We start from the raw sequence: 20,784 nt of genomic DNA on the forward strand, positions 1-20,784 counted from the left end.
TTTGTTTTTGAGAGACAGAGAGAGACAGAGTGAGAGAGAGAGAGGCAGAGAGAGGGAGACACAGAATCTGAAGCAGGCTTCAGGCTCTGAGCTGTTAGTACAGAACCCGACGCGGGGTCGAACCCACGAACCATGAGATCATGACCTGAGCTGAAGTCGGAAGCTCAACCCACTGAGCCACCCAGGTGGCTCTGTCCCTTTGTTGGTTTTTCCTTTCCATTTATTCAGCTTCTAATGAGAAGAGAGATAACAGAGATATATTTGTGCCTAGACAGAGACAGTCTATACAGATGGTGCCTGACTTATGCTTATTATTTTCTTGGGAGGCACTTTCTGCCTTGTATCTCCAACTGATATGCACAGGCCAAGGTCCAATTTTCTTTACTAGTTTCTAATAAGCATCTATGTAAGTATAGTTTGCTGGACTGAGGAAGGAATCATTTCTGTCTTTTGTGTAAAGACTCTGTTGATGACAGGCAGAATTATCTAGCCTAAATCAGCTAATCAAAGAAAAGAAATCTGTGGGTTCATACACTGGGAAGGGAACACAAGTCACATGGGCCTCAGGCATGAATGGACCTAATGTTTTCTCTCCTATACATGCTTTGTAGTTTATCTCATTCTTTCTTATGGCACATGAGTTGCTTCCATGTGGTAGGAGGAATCGGTTGGGTGTCAACGGTAAGGCTACAGACAGCTACACATACATAGTATTCTAGCCATTGATTCCAAAGGAAAGAGAAAGCCTTCCCCCATCCTAGCATCTATACATACTATGTCTTAGGGAAGAACTCCCTCTCACCCAACATGGTCCATGTACCTGCTCCATGGACCAATTTGAGTGACGAGGTGATGGAGTGCTGCCTTTGGCCAGACCTGAGTCACGTGTCCACTTCTGAAGGTAAGGGGTCTTACCAGAATTTCATGGAATGAGGAAGGGGCTGTTGTCCCAAAGTAAAGAGATGGGAATAAGGCACATAATATCAGAAAAATGGGGAAAGGGAGGCTAGACAGAAAAGCATACCACGGTGTTCACTACCTGCTTGCTGTCTCATTCTCAGTCATTCTGAACCAATGGAAAACACAAAACTATACTCCTAGGTGCGCATTGCCAAGAGTGTTACCTCTACCAACAGTGCTATATTTTTCACAGGATGCAGCAAGTCTTACTATATCCACACTCCCCTTTCCCTTCTTTCACCCCTTGCCCCAGGCCCAACCCCACTCCAGAGCAAACAGTCAGATATAAGTAAATATTAACACTTGGTTTGGTCACTTCTTTTCCTTCCTGAAAGTATAATAATGAAAAACAAGACATTATTGTAACTCTTTGCTGAGTAGCAAAGCAATTTTAATGGTAGAAAATCATGACATAAGGTGTCAGAGCATTGACCTCCTGGAGTTTTTTTCTGAAGTTCCATTGTTGTTTTGTGTGGATTCATTGACATCCAGGTAGATCTGGCCCTCTAACACTTGTATGGGCAAAATTTAAGTTGAAAAGGAAGATGATTCCCTTCAGCCTTGTGAGCCAAACCTAGTCCCCTACCTATATAGTATTCCAGAGCTGTACGGGACATACCTTAGTTCATGGCTTTGGTTTATCCACAGATGCCTGACCATGGAAGGTGAATAAACTGGAAAGGTATGTAGTACATAGGTCATGGGGGAGCCTTGAGTGCCATGCTGAGGTACTTGGACTACCCCTGGGGTAATGGTGGGGCATCATAAGGTCTTAGAGAAATTATCCAGTTTGCTCTTTGGGCCTACTGTTAGGATCTGGTACTGTGACCTTGATGAACCACACTTTTAAAGAACACTGTTTTATTGGCTTTTGATGTTTGTTACTATACTTTTGTAACTTAATCATCTGTGGATCCATAAGTTTTTGTGTAATATCATCCAGATTTGTTCAGCATGGGGGGAGAAGGACAAAAGAGAAAGGACTCTCTGGATCATCATCCAAAGTCCCATGTTAAAGTGGACTAGCAGGTAGATATGGAGTAGGCAGAAGGCCAGGAAATGAGGGAGGTGGCCAGTAACAGGGAAGAAAAGACGATGATCTTAGGATTTTGTGAATGATCCAGAGGGAACAGGCTAAATTGGAATCGAATGCCGAAATTGGGGTGAAACATTTACTTTGTTTATTTAAGGATATTATCATTTACAGAACTAGTGAGGTGATTATTGATGTTTCAAGTTTATATATACAATATTAAAACGTATTTTAAGTTAAAAGCCACATACCTGGAAAACTAGGTTGGCATTTTCATGCATTCCAAATATTTCTGGATCATCTATTAAAGGCAGATTTTCAATGTAGTCTTTAAACTCTTGTAGGGTATCAGCCAATGGCGCAAAATAGATGCCTGTTTATTGAAAACACAGAAGGCAAATCTATTTCAAATAGACAAGCTTTGTACCACCAAGTTTGGTCCTTTTCTGCCTGTTCAGATGGTGGCTATAATCAACTTCCTTCCACAGAAAAGGGGATTGTTTTTCCCACCCTCCTTCCTTTCATTACTGTGCCTCGTCCTCTCCCTTTTCTCAGGGCCTTGAGCATGTGATTAGTGTCCTAACATTTCTGGGTGACCTCCAGAACCTTTCAAGAATCTGGGAATCCAGGGGTGTGCTGCTGAAAGCCATGCCTTATGAAGGGCTCCAAATTTATATAACTTTGAAAATACGTTTAGACCAAATACAACCCACTTTAGAACAAACAATTCAAAGTGACATTTTTGTGCTTTCACTGCCAAACTAGTTTTGGAGGTGGTCCAGCAGGGGGATGGGGCGGGTGGGCGTGAGGACTGGGTTGTGATGACTGGACACCGAGAGCTCCTAGATGGAAAACTGAAAGATGCTGTTGATGACTTCTTAGAAAGGTCCTTTCCATAATATTGAAAAGTCATTCACCTGATTCAGAATATTTGTAATCCTCTTCTAATGTTTCAGGAGAAAAAAACCTTTTTAAGACAGTCCGAAGGCATCTTTGATCCCAGGTGTCTGTAACTCTACCACCATATGTAATTTCACCTGAAAAGGAGGTTGCATTTTAAAACATATTATTTTTCATTGATATGCATATACCCAAATGCTAACAGCTGTGTTTATATATACATTTATTTGGAACTGAAAGTGAAAAAAGCATGTCAGAGTTTCCTTCCACTACTCCCCCAAAAGAGAATAAAATTCGATTTTTAAAAAGCAGGAAAAAACCTAGTATATGTACCCTAGCTTAATTATTTTGCTTTCCCTAAATAACCAAAACCAAAGTCACTGAGCTTTATTTACATATTTCTTCCTTCTTCCTTTTTTTTCCCCCTAAAATATTGATTTTGGGTCTTACCCAATCATGGATCATAGTATTCTAAAACATGTACACTTTCCATGAAATAGTGCTTCTTTTCAAGGCCAGTAAATAAATGGAACCAAAACATTTACAACAAGGCATTCAAACTGTATACATACTTTATCAGCTAGGAAGGAAAGATAGATCCAAGGTGAAAGGACAGTGTGCCTCACAGAAATGATGTTATGGGGAATTAAAACTTATTGGTATACCATCTTTCTTTCAACAGAGAAGCTACTTTCAGCATGCTCCACTGTCATCCCAAAATTATAAGTAGGAATGCATCGGAATGATATCTGTTGCTGATATAATTCCTTCGAAAAATTCCAGATCCACTGCTGCATTATTCACCACTGTGGTATTCCTGGAAGGAGTTTGCTGACATTGTCAGCTTCTGAATCCTCTAAGTGTTCATCTCTTCTCATCTCCATATCTTCCATTATGTCAGGAAGAAATCTTTTTCATTATCTTTCAAGCTGAGATGGTTGGTTGAAAGAAAGTTATTTCAGTCTTTGGAATCTCAATGATTTATTTCCTCTAAGACAGCAATGTCTTATAGGGGCACTTATCTTCCCTCTCCCATTGAAGCAACTTCGGTCTGTCTTGGTGGATCAGCCACTCAGGGAGAGGGGGGAGGAAGTAGGTATTACAGCTGATGGTCAAGTAGCTAAATCTCTGTATTAGCAATTCTAAGAGGGAGGAAAGAGATGCTGCTGTATTTTCCTGGGTATACTCTTCAGTCACTTTCTAGGAAATCTTGGGACACGAAGTTTTGTTACATCTTTGTAGTGTGTCTGTCCAGCCTTGACCTAAGTTGAAGCTCCTCTTGGACCCCTGGGGCCAAATGGGAATGTAAGCTCAAGTTTCTCCAATTGCATGGTGGGGTCTGGAAAAGGAGGATGGCCAGGAAAACTAAGACTTCTATAGTAGTGGTGAGAGGAAAGAGTTCCCCTAAAGTATTTTTTTTTTAAGTCACAAACTACAAATCTGCATCTTGAGAAGCAGCACAGAAATATTTTCCATACATACCATGAGACTTTGTGCTTATCCATCCAGATTGAGTTTTATCCTTTTCTTGGATCAAACTGTGTAAAAAAAAAGGAACTCCACTATTTTGATTCACAGTAGATGACCCACTTTTTAGGCTCACTTTTAGGGAGGAGTCCTCTGGGTTTGGTCTTCCCAGAAAAGGGACCTGGGGGAATGTGTCCACCATAGACACCTACTGCCTGTCCTGGCCCTGACATCACAGTTCCCGAGGGTCTCATTGCAGATCCCAGTGTGGGATCTTTTCTTCCTCTCCTATCCCCATGGGCTGGCTGGGGGATGGCCTGATACAAACTGGATAGGCCTTAGGTTTGGCTTTACCCTTGTCCATTGTCAGCTCAGATCTGTCTCTTGGACATTGCTATACCTTACACTCTAAAATTTTAAGACCTCCCCATACATCCAAATACCTTCTCATATTTAAAGTGTCCTCAGCATTTCTGTTTATTCTCTCCTGTTTTAGTCTCCCCACTGGTGTTGCTGTATCTTCTTGTTCAGTCCTTCATTTTACTTTTATTATAGCTTTATAAATTATTGCATCCCTTTACAGCCAAAGGGCTAAGATTGACCACCATTGATTACAAAGTAGAACCAAAGCTTATTAATGGCACACATAGGCCTTTTGGGATGTGCCCCCACCTTATGTTCTGTAGCTTTGTTGAGGATAGAGCTCCCCTCCATGCACATCCCCTCTTCATACTATGCACCAGCCCAACTGAATTACTCACAGTTTCTATAGTCAGGCCACACCTCAACTTGTTGGGCTTTTATGTCACTTTCCTCTTGCCCAGTGTGCAGTTTAACTGTTAAGCACTTATCTCAACCATCGCCCCCTGGTGGAATTTTTCCAGATTCCCGCAGGTAGTACTACTAGTTGCTCCTTATGAGTTTCCACAGCACTACACATACATTCTGCTGATTTCGTAGTTATCCTAACATATGGTTTATCATTATTTCCACCCTCCATGCCATGAGTTAGATTTTGACAGGCAGGGTCTATGTCATCTTTGTATTTTTAGCATCTATCATAGTCATACTAGGTAGCATTTCCTGGATGAATGCATAAATGACTGCCTAAAATACCAGCCTATGAACAAAGCATTGCCTTTTTGCCTCTGTTTTTTTAAAAAAACAGCTATAATTAATAAAGAGCTATAATTTAAAAATCATAAAATCCACATAAAAATTTACATGTATAATTCAGCAATTTTTAGTAAACCTGCAATGTTGTGTGCAACTGTCACCTCAATCTAATTTTGGAACATCTGTTTCATCCCCCAAAAGAAATCTTGTGCCTCTTTTCAGTCACTCCCACTTTTACCCCTGTTCTATGCAACTACTTTCTGTCTGTACAGATTTGTTTTTTTCTGGAAATTTCGTGTAAATGGAATCATACAATGCAGTATTTTTGTGTCTGACCTCTTTTACTTATCAGAGTGTCTGAGGGTTTTATCTGTGTTGCAGTATGTATCAGTACTTTATTCCTTTTTATGGCTGGTTGTTACATTGTATGGACATGCCACATTGTTTATCCATTCACCAGTTGATAGACGTTCAAGTTGTTTCCACTTTTTGGCTATTATGAAACAATACTGCTATAAACATTTGTGTACAAGTTTTGGCGTGGGCCATTTTTCATTCATATACCTAGGAGTAGAATTTCTGGGTCATATGGTAATTCTATTTAAAAATTTTTCCAAAGTAGTGGCACCATTTTACATTGCCACCAGCAACATATGAGGGTTCCAACTTCTCCAACATTGTCACCAATGCTTGCTAGTTTTGTTTGTTTCATTTTTAAATTATAGCCATCCTAGTAGGTGTTAAGTCGTATCTCATTATGGCTTTAATTTTCTTTTCCTTAATGACTGTCATTTCACATGCTTATTGGGCATTTGGAAATCTTCTTTGGTGAAATGTGTATTCAAGTCTTTTTCCCACTTTTATATTGGATGATTTTTCTTTTCACTGTTGAGTTGTAAGTGTTCTTTTATATACTTTGTATACAAGTGCCTTAACGGACATGATTTGCAAATAGTTTCCCTCAGTATGTGACTTGCCTTTTCATTTTTTTTAAACTTTGTTTTTAACGTCTCTTCATTTTTGAGAGAGAGAGAGAGAGAGAGAGAGACAGAAAGAGAGAATGTGAAGCAGGATCCAGGCTCTGAGCTGTCAGCACAGAGCCCAACACAGGGCTTGAACTCACAAGCCATGAGATCATGACCTGAGCTGAAGTTGAATGCTTAACTGAGCCACCCAGATGCCCCTTGCCTTTTCACTTTCTTGACGGTGTTTGTTGAAAGTGTAAAGGTATTAAATATTGATGAAGAGGATTTATTTTTTTTTTTAATTCTTATTATTTTCTTTATTGCTTGTATTTTTTTGTGTCATATCTAATAAGTAATTGCCTAACCCAAAGTCACAAAGATTTGCTTTGCTCTTTGGTTTCAGCTCTTACGTCCATCATTTTGAATTAATTATTGTGTATCATATGAGATAAGGATCCAAATTCATCCTTTTGCAGATGGATACCTAACAGTCCCAGCATCATTTATTGAACAAATTATCTTTCCTGCATTGAGCTGCCCTGATGCCTTTGTTGAAAGTAAGCTGGCCATCAACATAAGGTCAACTAACTAGCACCATTTTGTAAGCAGTGTTGGCCCCACTGGAGTGCTGGCATGCTGCCGGCAGGAGTATACAGTAGCCCCCTAATTCCAAGACCACTCCTTTGGGTCCACTCTGAGGATGGGTCCGCATTCATTTTCACTATTGTTTCACTGCCCTCTATTTCCAAGGTTTATTTGCCTTTCCCAGCTCTAGATCACCTGATACCTCTCTGTCCTTCCCCATTTCCCTTACTCACCAGTGAAGACCACCCATTCCCATTTTGCCCCTTTTCAGAGTGCTCTTCTTCCCCCACTCCCCAGGGCAAATCATTCTTCATTGCTCAGGCTTGGCACTAAGGTTCCACGTGGCCACAATTAATATCTGCTAAAAATTGTAATTCCTGAAATATATTTTCCTTTTTCACAAGTGTACCTGAATCAACAGGTCAAGCAGTATTCAGATTTTTTTGAATTTAAGAGCACAGACTCTGGAGGCTAGACTGCCTGGATTTCAATCTTGGCTCCACCATTTATAAACTGTGTGCCTCAATTTCCTCATGTATAAAATAGGGATATAACAGTCCTCACCTCATAGGGTTGTTGTGAGGATTAAATCTACTAATTCTTGGGAAGTGCTTAACACAGTACTTGGCATGCATCAAGAGAGTATGTTTTTGCTATTATTATTTGGGAAAACATCTGCCCATTTTTCATGTGCAAATATCTTCCTGATATTCTTTTCATGGTCTTATCTTCACAAAGGGACTATCACAAGTCATCATTACCACCATCGACTCCCACTGGGGAAGGACACCATCTTCATATGGGCCCTGCCCTGCCCATGTGGGCATACTGACCAGTAATGTAAATCAATGCATCCCAGGGAATATTTCCTTCTTGACAATAAAGGTTGAGGTTCAGCAAAGCACATTCCCTGTCACTGTCATTAAATTCATAGCAGATATTCCAACCAAGAGGGCCAAACTTTTTTCTCTCCTAGAACGGAAAATGAAAATGGTCTTACCTAAAATTCGATAAAGTTAATTTTGTGTAAAATATTGAGAAATAAAAGGTTTCTATTGCAGTTGGGCATTTTCATTCTGTAAAAACAGTTAAGATCATGCAGTTCAACTTCATCTAGGCTTTCAGTTTGGCTTTCACCAAACATGGAGGGCATCTATCCCTCTAGCCCTGGCTCCTCTCCAAAATTTCCAAAAGAAAATTTGGCATCACTGGAAATGTAATAGACCTGTCAAAAGGAAATTTGTCCTTCATGGTAAAATAAAATGTTTCCCCATCAAAATAAGGGAAAAAAATACACTAATCATCCATCAGGTAGACAGAGTGACTCCCTGATGTTTTAAGGAATCTCTCACCTAGGCTTTTAGTCATGTCACGATGTGCTGATTACATACTGACTTCTCTGCAGGGACATTTTTTTTTTTTTAAACTGGTACACAGAATCATAATCCTTGTTTCATAATTTCACATGGTCATTATCTCCCTATCCCACCTTAATTTCTTAACTCTGCTGATTATACCAGAGGTCTCATATTTCCTCCTCTTGACCTCAAAATTTCCCTAAGTCTTAAGCTACCTCTCCATCTCAGCTGTCTTTGTTTGTACAACAAGGACCTCACATCTGGAGCCCCTAGTCCCAGCCTCTCGGATCTCCTCTAGGACCTTGTTTACTTATTTATCTCATATCTTGCATCTTTAATCTTTGTTTTTTTCTTTACAGAATCTTTCTCTGTAAACCATACACAGTTGAAACCCAGGCAGCCAATCTAACCAAGACACCATTTAGAGATATGTAGTTGAAAAGTCAGAATTTAAGTGCAGGGTCATGGGATGGACACCAGACCACAGCAGTGAAGTATGAGCAGACGGAAGCAGAAAGCAGTACTGAGTTAAAGGTCATCTTTCAGGGGACTTGGGGCTCTGATCACAGGGAAGATGTAAGGGTGGTCAGCCCACTCAAACAGGAATAGGTGAGAGTGAAACACACTGTAAGAAAAACAATGACTGACATGATATGTGTGTGCAGAGAAAGAATAATAAAAATCCTGAAGTTTTGATTGTAGGCGACTGAGAGATGGGACCACTGATTTCAGGAGGAGAGTGTGGAGGGGAAGCAGATTTGGGAGTGAGGCATAGCTGAGGAGATCAATTTTGTGCTTTTGAGTTTGACCTTGTGCATCTACTCAGGTGATGGCATCCCTTAGATCAGAGTAGAGCTGGGAGGTGCAGCTGTGAGAGGCTGAGGTGAGGGGAGCACAGAGATCTGCCACTGAGTGAAAACAACTTGGGTTCAGACATGGAACGGGGCCTCAGCACTTCATAATGTCACCTGTTAGCTTTCATGTAATTCCTACTTTTTACTTATTTATTTATTAACATAATGCACTTTCGTGTTTCTATTGAAAAGCAAAATTGAGTGTACCTGAATAATTGCATGGAAGAAACAAATGCCAAATATTATTTGTCTCCATTTTCTTCCGAGTATATTTTCTTCAAAAAACGAAGGTGTCATTTCAGTAAATGCTCGTCTGATATTTGCACGTAAACCTTTTGGAGGCTCATTGGTTACCTGAATTTGGACACATATGTGGCACAAAGGGTGATTTTATAGATTTACATTATTTATGAATAATACTTATAGACTGAAGCCATGGAAGGATGGAGATAACTGATGCCCAAGGTGCATTCCTGGCATTCCTGCTCTGTGTCTTGCTCAGCCTCAGTCTCTGGAAAGTAGGGCCTGGTGGGGTCTTCAGACCTACAGTGGGTAAAACATCTCCACCAGAACCTCATACTATTTTCATTTGGAGTTCATTTTTCTAAATATGGGCCAGAAAGTATGCTCAGGCCTTCTGCATTGGATTTTCCACTCATCTCAACATACTGCAGTCCTTGATGACATGGGACAGGGAAGGAAGAGGCATCTCTTGTTCCTGAGCGATCATTCATATGCAGGGGCTTCCCATATGTTGGAAACTTCCAGCACTGAAATCCAGCAGCCATACTACCCATAGGCCTTCCTTCTCTCAAATGCTGAAACATTCTCTTAACTCTGGGAGGGGACCCATTCTCACCATTCTGAATCTTTGACATTTTCTTATAGAGCTGAATGGTCAACAGACTAGGACACACAAGGGTGGCAGTGTCTTGGGAAATCGTTTCCCTGCATGCTATCAGGTACAGGGATACTGACTTGCTCCTCCCCACCTTGGCCACATGGACTTTGACGTGGTCCTACACATGGGGACTGGGTTCCCTGGACGCACTTGGGAACACTCTGAGGCCATTTTGTGCCGTTCCAACCATGTGCATACATTACCTTGACAGAATTTTGGAGAACTGTAACAGGAAATGTACTACTAGGCATGGAACTTAAAAAAAGTCGAAAAGTGTCCTTGATGATAATGTCTGTTTAAAACAAAGATAAAACAACAAAAAAGGAAAATGCTTAAATTATAATAATACTTTTATATAACAAATACTTATCATGGCAAAAAGACTAGTTTAAGTATTTTATGTTGTAAAATGTTCTAAAATGGAGGTGGGAGGAATCTTTATAGAACCCTTTTTTAAAAAAATTATTATTATTTTTTTAAATTTACATTCAAGTTAGTTAGCATATAGTGCAACAGTGATTTCAGGAGTAGATTCCTTAATGCCCCTGACCCGTTTAGCCCATCCCCCCCCCCACAACTCCTCCAGCAACCCTGTTTGTTCTCTATATTTAAGAGTCTCTTCTGTTTTGTCCCCCTCTCTGTTTTTATATTATTTTTGCTTCCCTTCCCTTATGTTCACCTGTTTTGTATCTTAGAGTCCTCATATGAGTGAAGTCATATATTTGTCCTTCTCTAATTTCGCTTAGCATGATACCCTCTTGTTCCATCCATGTAGTTGCAAATGGCATGATTTCATTCTTCTTGATTGTCGAGTAATACTCCATTGTATATATATACCACGTTTTCTTTATCCATTCATCCATCGATGGACATTTGGGCTCTTTCCATACCTTGACTATTGTTGCTATTGCTGCTATAAACATTGGGGTACATGTGCCCCTTCAAAATAGCACACCTGTATCCCTTGGATAAATACCTAGTAGTGCAATTGCTGGGTCATAGGGGACCCTATGTTTTTTTAATTTTTGGGGGAACCTCCATACTGTTTTCCAGAGTAGCTGCACCAGTTTGCATTCCTACCAGCAATGCAAAGGAGATCCTCTTTCTCTGTAACCTCGCCAACATCTGTTTTTTCCTGAATTGTTAATGTTAGCCATTCTGACAGGTGTGAGGTGGTATCTCATTGTGGTTTTGATTTGTATTTCCCTGATGATGAGTGATGTTGAGCATTTTTTCATGGGTCGGTTGGCCATCTGGATGTCTTCTTTGGAGAAATGTCTATTCGTGTCTTTTGCCCATTTCTTCACTGGATTATTTGTTTTTTGGGGGTTGAGTTTGATAAGTTCTTTATAGATTTTGGATACTAACCCTTTATCTGATATGTCGTTTGCAAACATCTTCTCCCATTCCGTTGGTTGCCTTTTAGTTTTGCTGATTGTTTCCTTCACTACACACAAGCTTTTTATTTTGATGAGGTCCCAATAGTTCATTTTTGCTTTTGTTTCTCTTGCCTCCGGAGATGTGTTGAGTAAGAAGTTGCTGTGGCCAAGGTCAAAGAGGCTTTTGCCTGCTTTCTCCTTGAGGATTTTGATGGCTTCCTGTCTTATGTTTAAGTCTTTCATTCTTTTTGAGTTTATTTTTGATTATAGTGTAAGAAAGTGGTCCAGGTTCATTTTTGCTTTTAATTTCCTTGCCTTTGGAGATGTGTTGAGCAAGAAATTGCTGCAGCTGAGGTCACAGAGGTTGTTGCCTGCTTTCTCCTCGAGAATTTTGATGGCTTCTTGTCTTACATTTAGATCTTTGATCCATTTTGAGTTTATTTTTGTGTGTGGTGTAAGAAAATGGTCCAGGTTCATTTTTATGCATGTCGCTGTCCAGTTTTCTCAGCACCACTTGCTGAAGAGACTGTCTTTATTCCATTGGATATTCTTTCCTGCTTTGTCAAAGATTATTTGGCCATACATTTGTGGGTCCGTTTCTGGGTTCTCTATTCTGTTCCATTGATTTAAGTGTATGTTTTTGTGCCATATAGAAAGCTCTTAATACATAAGAGTTTGACAATCTAGACACTGGCACATTTGAGTAAAGAAATTAAGGATACATTAATTTTCAATACTTGTTGGAGATTTTAAGGGCTTTCCCTCTGAAATGCAGAAAATTTTCTTTTTTTTATAATTATAATTTTATTTAATGTCTCCAACGTTCATTTTGAATTAATTTTTTTTAATTTTTTAAAAAATTTGCATCCAAATTAGTTAGGATATAGTGCAACAATGATTTCATAAATAGATTCCTTAGTACCTATCACCCATTTAGCCCATGTCCTCTCCCACAACCCCTCCAGTAACCCTCAGTTTGTTGTCCATATTTATGAGTCTCTTCTGTTTTGTCTCCCTTCCTGTTTTCATATGATTTTTGTTTCCCTTCCCTTATGTTCATCTGTTTTTTCTATTAAAGTCCTCATATGAGTGAAGTCATATGATTTTTGCCTTTCTCTGACTAATTTCACTTGGCATAATACCCTCCAGTTCCATCCATGTAGTTGCAAATGGCAAGATTTCATTCTTTTTGATTGCCAAATAATATTCCATTGTGTATATATACCACATCTTCTTTATCCATTCATCCATCGATGGACATTTGGGCTCTTTCCATACTTTGACTATTATTGCTATTGCTGTTATAAACATGGGGGTGCATGTGTCCCTTCGAAAGAGCATACCTGAATCCCTTGGATAAATGCCTAGCAGTGCAATTGCTGGGTCATAGGGTAGTTCTATTTTTAGTTTTTTGAGGAACCTCCACACTGTTTTCTAGAGTGGCTGCCCCAGCTTGCATTCCCATCAACAACCTAGCATTTTCTTCTTAATTATAATCCTGATCACCAGCAACCCCTGAACAGTGGTGAATTCCTTCTGGTCATTTTTCTTTAATTACTTAAATGGAAATAAGGTGGAGACCACTTTTATTTGTATTGCAAAAGGGTGAAAAGAGTGAATATTCTGGGTGGTGGATGTGCAGGATTCTTTATCCTTGCTGGAGGCAGCCTACAGAGGTAAGGAGCAGGAACTGGAAGTGAGGGGTCCTTAGGGGAAGGCTGCTAAGTCTTGGCTTTGTGGTAGTATCCTGTGTAGGCTGGCCAGTCTCTAAAGGAAGAGCTTTTCACTTTAATAGGCAGCAGTAAGTAAAGTCACTTATAAGACTGGCTGCATAGCTCTCAGCTTCTCAGACAGCTTCCCAGAAAGCTTCTGTGGTTGGGCACAAAGGAAGACCAGAGAGAAAGTGCTCTGGATATCCTAGGTTGATAGGGTGGCCTCCTGACAGAGTGGTAAAGTAGGGCTCATCCTGCTTATTACCAATCATACAGTTCCTGAGGTTTCAGTTATTTTTATTATTTTTTAAAAAGTTTATTTATTTATTTTGAGAGAGATGGATAGAGACAGAGAAACCCAAGCAGGCTCTGCACTGTCAGCATGGAGCCTGACCTGGTGCTCGATCCCATGACTGTGAGATCATGACCTGAACAATAAAGTTCCTCTTTATCCCAAACTCTATCTTCTGCGTTGTATTTTGGCTCCAAAAGTGGAGGTTGGTTTTTGACAACATGGCTAGGAGGCACACATGAAGGTTAGTAGGCATAGGGGTTACAGAGAATAATAAATGGTAAAACACGACTCTAAGGGGGTTGTGGCAATTTGAATCTGTTTCTTAACTTCTCTCATTCTTTAGTGAAAGATTTAATTTACTTTCTTTGTCCTAAGTCCATTTTTCTATTTCTTTTATCATGCCTCTGTGAATCTATTCTGAACTCAAACGGCCTCCATAGAAGGTAACATGAAACAGAAATGGTCCAGTGGATCATGCCCCCAACTTGGAGTCTGAAGATCTTTTTTCAAATCTGGACTGTGTAATTTAAGTAACCTCTCTAGATTTCAAATTTCTCCTCTTTAATATGGGGAAATACAATGCCTACAATAAAAAAATTCTTGTAAGATTGGATTCAACAAAGATGACTACATAAAAACAGTATTATTATGCAAATGATATGTGTTTGACATACTTGGATCTGTGAAGGTTTTAATTAGTTCTTCCATTGCCAACATCCAAGAAACAGCAAGATGGCAGTTCTGCAAAAACACCCAGTTTCCTGATTTCATCGCATCTTTGATCATTCTTTCAGCAATGGGTCCTTGTCCTTGCCCCAGTGAAATTGATTGCACCCTGAATTCAACAACAAAAAATGCTGTTTTATGTTATTTTTAGGTAATGAGATTATGAAGAAATGTAAATTTAGTAGATTCTTGCCTAAAATATGCACACATTTCAAATCCTCATTCTAGTAGATGTGCAAATATTTTTCTCTTATTTTCTTGTTTTTAAAAACTTTTCTACTGTAACACATATGGAAAAGTCCAAAAAAAAAATAAATAGCTCTATGAATGATCACAGATGAACACCTGTGGTTGAGAACACAAGTTTGCCAACATCCCAGGGACATCTGTCTCATGCCCCTTTCCATTCCAATCATTTTCCCTTCCTCCTTCCCAAAGGTACACGTTATCCTGATTTCCAACACTATAGATCAGTTTTTAAATTAAAAAAAAATTTTTTTTTTAATTTGAAGTCTCACATCCATACAGAAAAAGAACGTGATCATTAGTGTATGGCCTAATGAATTCTCCCAAAGTGAATGTACAGTTGTACCACCACCAGGACAAAAAAAAAAAAAAAGAGCATTACCACCACCCTCCCAATCAATATCCCTCCTCATTCTCAAAGGTGAAAACTACTTTGAATTCTAACACCATAGAGTAATTTTACATAAATGGAATCATATAGTATATATATAGTTTTTATTTGGTCTGTTTCAATTAACATTATTTTTTAGATTAATTCATATTATTGTGTGTCATTATAGTTCATTCATTTTCACTGCTATATAATATTCTATGGTGTGATTATACCAGAATTTATCCATCCATTCTGTTCTTGATGGATGTTTGGGTTATTTCTGGTTCTTGGCTATTACATACAATGTTGCAATAAACATTCTTGTGCGTGTCTTTTGGTATACATACACACCCTATTTTGTTATGTATGTTCCTAGGAATAGAACTGCTGTTTGACACAGTATGTGTATGTTAACTTTATTATAATTTCAAACTGTTTTCCAAAGTGATGCCACCATTCCACACTTCTACCAGGAGTATTTATTTTTCCATGTACTTGCTAACACCTGGTGGATATATATATATATATATATATATATATATAGTGGTGTCTCACTGAGTTTTAAATTGTTTCCCCTTTTCATAGGTTTATTTACTGACCCTCTGGCTGTTCCCATTTTCCCATTTATATCTCCTCTCTCCCCTCCCCCCCCTCCCCCCCCCCCCCCCCCCCCATGGATTACCTACCTTTTATTGATTTCTAAGAGTTCTTTATATTGGATGTAAACCCTTTGTTAAATTTTTACTGTCTCCATAGTTTTGCCTTTTCCAGAATGACATATAGTTGGAATCATAGATTCCAGATTGGCTTCTTTCACTTAATAGTGTGCATTTAAGGTTCCTCCATTGTCTTTTCATGGCTTGACAGCTCATTTCTTTTTAATGCTGAATAACATTCCATTTTATGGATGTACCACTGTATATTTACCCATTCACATATTGAAAGATATCTTGGTTGCTTCCAAGTTTGGGAATTATGAATAAAGCTGCTATAAACATCTGTGTGTAGATTTTTGTGTGGACATGACAAAGTTTTCAACTCCTTTGACTAAATACCACGGAGTTGATTCCTAGATTTGTATGGTAAGAGTATGTTAATTTTGTAAGAAAACACCAAGTTGTCTTCCAAAGCACCTGTACCATTTGCATTCCCACCAGCAATAAATGAGAGTGCCTGTTCTTAATATACATTAATACAATCTGTTTTTCATATAGAGTAAACTTTTATAGATACATTAAAATAATGTCTTAAATAACAAATACGTTTTAATCACTATTCCACTAGATTATTATACATTTTGGACAATCTTCCATTCGTTCAAATGAAGTTTACATCTGCTTTTATTATTTTTGACTCCATTTTAACAACATACATAGCTAAATATTAATGTATCTTATTATTTAGTAAGGGATACCTAAGTGTAGGAATTCACACTCCACAGAGGAAAGAAAAAGGGGCAAATTTTAACAAGGAGCTGTTCACATGAATTATAAAAACGACACAACGTGGACCTTACCGTTCTGAATACCCGCTGTCCCGGGCAAACCTCTGGAATGCCCCCATAGGATCCGAGCCTGTGCTTAAGATGAATACCAGGGGAGTGTTATACGACATGTCTTGATACAGAGTGGGCAGGTCCACAGGGGGTGTCTCTATAAAGCGTTTTCCAAGACTTTCTATTACAAAGTCTGTAAGAGCAAAAACTATCTGAAAGTTGAAAAGAAAAATATTAAAAAAAATAATATGTTGAAGATCCTTCATAATTCCATCCCATTTCTCCCCTTCAACTTCTCAGAGGGTGGTGCCCTGTTCTACACTCATTCTCTCTTGATTAGGCATATTTCTTCCTACTGGGCTTGTGCACAACGGGTTTCTGCACCACGTAACTGCCAACAGCCATGGTTCTCATGACTTTCCTGAGTAAGATGACTACCGGATGAGAGAAAAAGTCCCTTGTCATTCCCTCCATCTATAAGCCTGCTCCCCCATCCTTGCCTCTTTCTGTCCCATCCTTGTGCATTCCTTCCACATTCTCATGGACTTTACTTTTACTCTATCCACCATTTTTTTTTTAATTTCTTAATGTTTATTTTTGAAAGAGAGAGAGAGGCAGAAAAAGAGGGAGACACAGAATCCAAAGCTCCAGGCTCTGACAGCACAGAGCCCCACGTGGGGCTTGAACCACAGACTGCGAGATAGTGACCTGAGCTGAAGTCGACGCTTAACCCACTGAGCCACCCAGGTACCCCTGTCCTTCCACTGTTTCTTTCTGCACTATTGATCTCTCCTCTCTCCTAGATTTTATTATTGCACAGTTAGGATCTACTGTGCACAGTTCTTAAAACCAAAAGTTTTCCCTTGATTGCTGCCCCTTCCTAGCTATTTTTTAAAGTTTATTTATTTATTTTGAGAGAGAGGGAGGCAGAGAGAGAATCCCAAGTAGACTCCGCACTCTCAGTGCAGAGCCTGATGTGGGGCTCGAACTCTTGACCTATGAGATCATGACCTGAGCAGAAGTCAGATGCTTGACTGACTGAGCCACCCAGGCACCACATCCCTCTCAGTGATTTCATCTCTTTGATTCCCTTCATAAGCCAGCTTCTCAGAATTGACTGCCTATCTTGTCTCCCCATCTTCCGTTCTCATTTTAGTCTTCAGCCTCTTCTGACCTTTCTTGGGAATTAGCCTCAGCTTGGATGATCATATCCCTGCCCCACCACTTCCTCCACCAATGTGTTGCCTTCACTGATCCTATCCTAGCCTGTTTACCCTACTCCTGCTCTTGCAGACCTTCTCCCTCTCTAGCCTGTATGGAGCCTGTGTGTGAGATCCTAAGGTATTTGTGCCAGAAAGCTGTCATGATAAATATACAAACCTAACCTATAATATCTTACAAGGCAAATGGCTCCCTTAAGGCTTGTGCAGTGCGCATCTGGCACAACTATAAGCAGCAGCCCTTCTTTAAAATTAACCCTCCATTAGGTATTCACATCACCCTGTCCAAACAATCCTTGCATGTTTTTTTGTTATTGCTATCGGGAGAGGGGATATCTCAGTCTGGGTCAGGGCCATGACCCCAATTGTACCCTTCTGTGGCCAATCTGGGAAAAGATGTTTACATGCTTGCCCACTTACGTGAGGCTATATAGGGGTACTAACTGTAAAGGTGACGTGGTCCAAAAGGGACAGTCCTGCAACAGGTCCATGGGGATTTGGAGCTCAGTTTTAGCTGTGTGACTAAATAGCGTCCTACTTCGGCTCAGGTCATGACCTCACAGTTTGTGAGTTTGGGCCCCGTGTCGGGCGCTGTGCTGACAGCTCAGAGCCTGGAGCCTGTTTCAGATTCTGTGTCTCCCTCTCTCTGCCCCTCCTCACTCATGCTCTGTCTCTCTCTCTCTATCTCTCTCTGTCAAAAATAAATAAACATTAAAAAAAATAAAACAAAAAAATAAAAATTAAAAACAATACAATTTCAACATTGATTTCTTCATTATCACTTTTAAAATGTTTTTGATAGTATGATTTATTTGCTTTTTACTTTGACAAAAAGCACTTAGAGTTCATAATGAATAGCAACACAGAAAGCACCAATTATTTCTTGAGGCTGGTATGTAAATATAAAAGTGGTGACACACTCAGGAAATGTTTTTGAGCTCAAAAAATTGGAGACATATTTCTCTTGTAAATAGGAAAAACTACCATTAATGTTATATAGAGTCAAAACATTGGAGAAATATTTCTCTTGTAAATAGGAAAAACCGCCATGAATATTATATAGAGATCTAGGTTTCCAGCGGCTTTATTAATGTAAGATCGTAAGCTATTGGTTACATGTGCAATTTGTCGTGTGCGATCTGATTTTCTCTATGAAACAGTTTAAATATGCAGAAAGTAAATCTGCACAAAATACACCCTTGGTTAGGCTCCAGTCTATCTACTATGTACTTAGAAGTGCATATATCCAAGAATATGGTTAAGTACACAAAATACAGAAAGGCGACGTATCAGTTAGAGCTATAGAGCCGAGCTTTCCTGTGGAATTAGCATGTAGTTTCCCGTTTTTTTGCTTTGGCCTAGTACTGTTTGTCCCTCCGGTGATGAGGTTCACGCTTCTCAGCTGGAGGAAGAGGTAATACCACAGAACTGGGTATGTATGCACGCCAGCCCAGGAATGTGTGCCTCAACACGGTTGCTAAGTGGTTCTCCTCACTTTCATACTAAGTGGGTAGGAGTCCTCTGCTCTTTCCAAATATCTCATCCATATAAAAGATAGTGTTAACAACTGCCATCTTATTCACTTAGCGCAGAGGTTGCTGAGGTTGCTTGGATTCTAGTTACTCTAGTCAGTATGAGTGAACCAGGCTGGCTTCTTTTTTTTTGTTTAAGGTTATTTATTTATTTTGAGAGAGAGGGTGTGGGAGGGGCAGAGAGAAAACTCCAAGCAGGCTTCTGTCAGCATTGTCAGCGTGGAGCCAGACTTGGGGCTCAATCCCCGATTGAGGATTGAGGTCATGACCTGAGCCAAAACCAAGAGTCGGAGGCTTAATGGGCTGAGCCACCCAGGCGCTCCCAAGCTGGCTTCTTGATGTTGAACGCGACACAGACAGATGGGCAGAGTGGCCTGGTTAGAGTGTACCCTTTCTGCTGACGACCCTGCAGAGCAGGGAGGAGTGCTGAGGACTTCCTGCCTGGGCATTTCTTATCAGTTCCTCAGCTCCAGCTTCAGGGCCCTCTGTATCTATAATATCCTTACTTTCAGAGTCCTTATCATCCAAGGAAGTCTTTTCATGGTCTTAACTCTGGGTATTTGGGGGTCTTTCTCTATGTACTTCCTGCACCATGCTCCAGTAGGTTCTGAGATGATAGGACCCACTGACCTGCTTGCTCCTCAGGTTCCTTCCATAACACAGGCTGGAATGCATCTACTTCTGTGACCCTTCTGGACTTATGCTGTTTTATTCTCATCAAGATCTTTATGGCAATCCTGGTAAGAATTTGATGTGAAAATGCTTCAGATTTCTCATACCTACGATCTAGAGAGTTAGGCATTTCTTAAAGACCATCCTCTGAAAATCCCATGTCTGGTTGCAGGATCAGTCTCTTCCCTCTTTATCACCAAGTCCTTTTCTAGGAGCTCCTCTCACTTGCTTTTTAAGTTGAGTTTCCCAATTCTGACATATGTGACTCCATTATGTCTTGCTTAGAACTGTTTTCCTGGCCTGTGGCTTTATAGTGTCTGGCTGAGACCTTCTGAGTATTTTTAAGTTCATCTTGTCTATCAGAATCCACAGAGAATTGCTGAATTTAGATGAATAGTGCACAAATTCATTCTTGAGAGACTCTGTGTTTGAGAATTCCCTGCCCATTGCTTTCACTGTGATGAGAAAGTAAGCTTAAACATTTGGGGATCATGACCCCTGTTCATCCCTCTTGAGTGACCAAACCTCATTTCAGCTGTAGTATATTAGATGAAGGATAAAGATCCTGGGTGGCTGTCAAACTGGGCATTATATTAGAACACAAGTACTCACACTTTTCTCCATCATGCTGAAGTTCTTCTTTTAAAAAGTTGTGGTAAAATGCATATAACAAAATTTACCATCTTAACCGTTTAAAGTATGTAGTTCAGTGGTAAAATTGCATTCATATAACTGGTGTTTCTCAAATTGGAAGAGCTGTGCAATTGTTGCTCTAAGATTTCATCCTGGGTGACTTTGTCTACAGTGTGGCTTTTTTTTTTTTTAATGTTTATTTATTTTTGAGACAGAGAGAGACAGAGCATGAACGGGGGAGGGTCAGAGAGAGAGGGAGACACAGAATCCGAAACAGGCTCCAGGCCCCGAGTGGTCAGCACAGAGCCTGATGCAGGGCTCGAACCCACGGACCGCGAGACCGTGACCTGAGCCGAAGTCGG

At 39.9% G+C, this 20,784-nt stretch overlaps 1 protein-coding gene across 1 annotated transcript in view; it reads right to left on the bottom strand.

Moving 5' to 3' along the window:
* Positions 1 to 20,784, bottom strand: part of DNAH6 (dynein axonemal heavy chain 6) — a 224,725-nt gene that overhangs the window by 22,417 nt on the left and 181,524 nt on the right. The window contains exons 64-70 of the mRNA XM_040458369.1: positions 16,387 to 16,577; positions 14,200 to 14,360; positions 10,343 to 10,431; positions 9,446 to 9,592; positions 7,860 to 7,998; positions 2,911 to 3,030; positions 2,245 to 2,366 (exon numbers count right to left, since the gene is read on the bottom strand). Coding sequence (XP_040314303.1) covers positions 2,245 to 2,366; positions 2,911 to 3,030; positions 7,860 to 7,998; positions 9,446 to 9,592; positions 10,343 to 10,431; positions 14,200 to 14,360; positions 16,387 to 16,577 — 969 coding nt within the window. The remainder of the gene's footprint in view (positions 1 to 2,244; positions 2,367 to 2,910; positions 3,031 to 7,859; positions 7,999 to 9,445; positions 9,593 to 10,342; positions 10,432 to 14,199; positions 14,361 to 16,386; positions 16,578 to 20,784) is intronic.

This window comes from Herpailurus yagouaroundi, unplaced genomic scaffold, assembly GCF_014898765.1.
Source record: "Herpailurus yagouaroundi ecotype Mexico unplaced genomic scaffold, PumYag 221, whole genome shotgun sequence".
In the NCBI taxonomy this organism is placed as follows: Eukaryota; Metazoa; Chordata; class Mammalia; order Carnivora; family Felidae; genus Herpailurus; species Herpailurus yagouaroundi.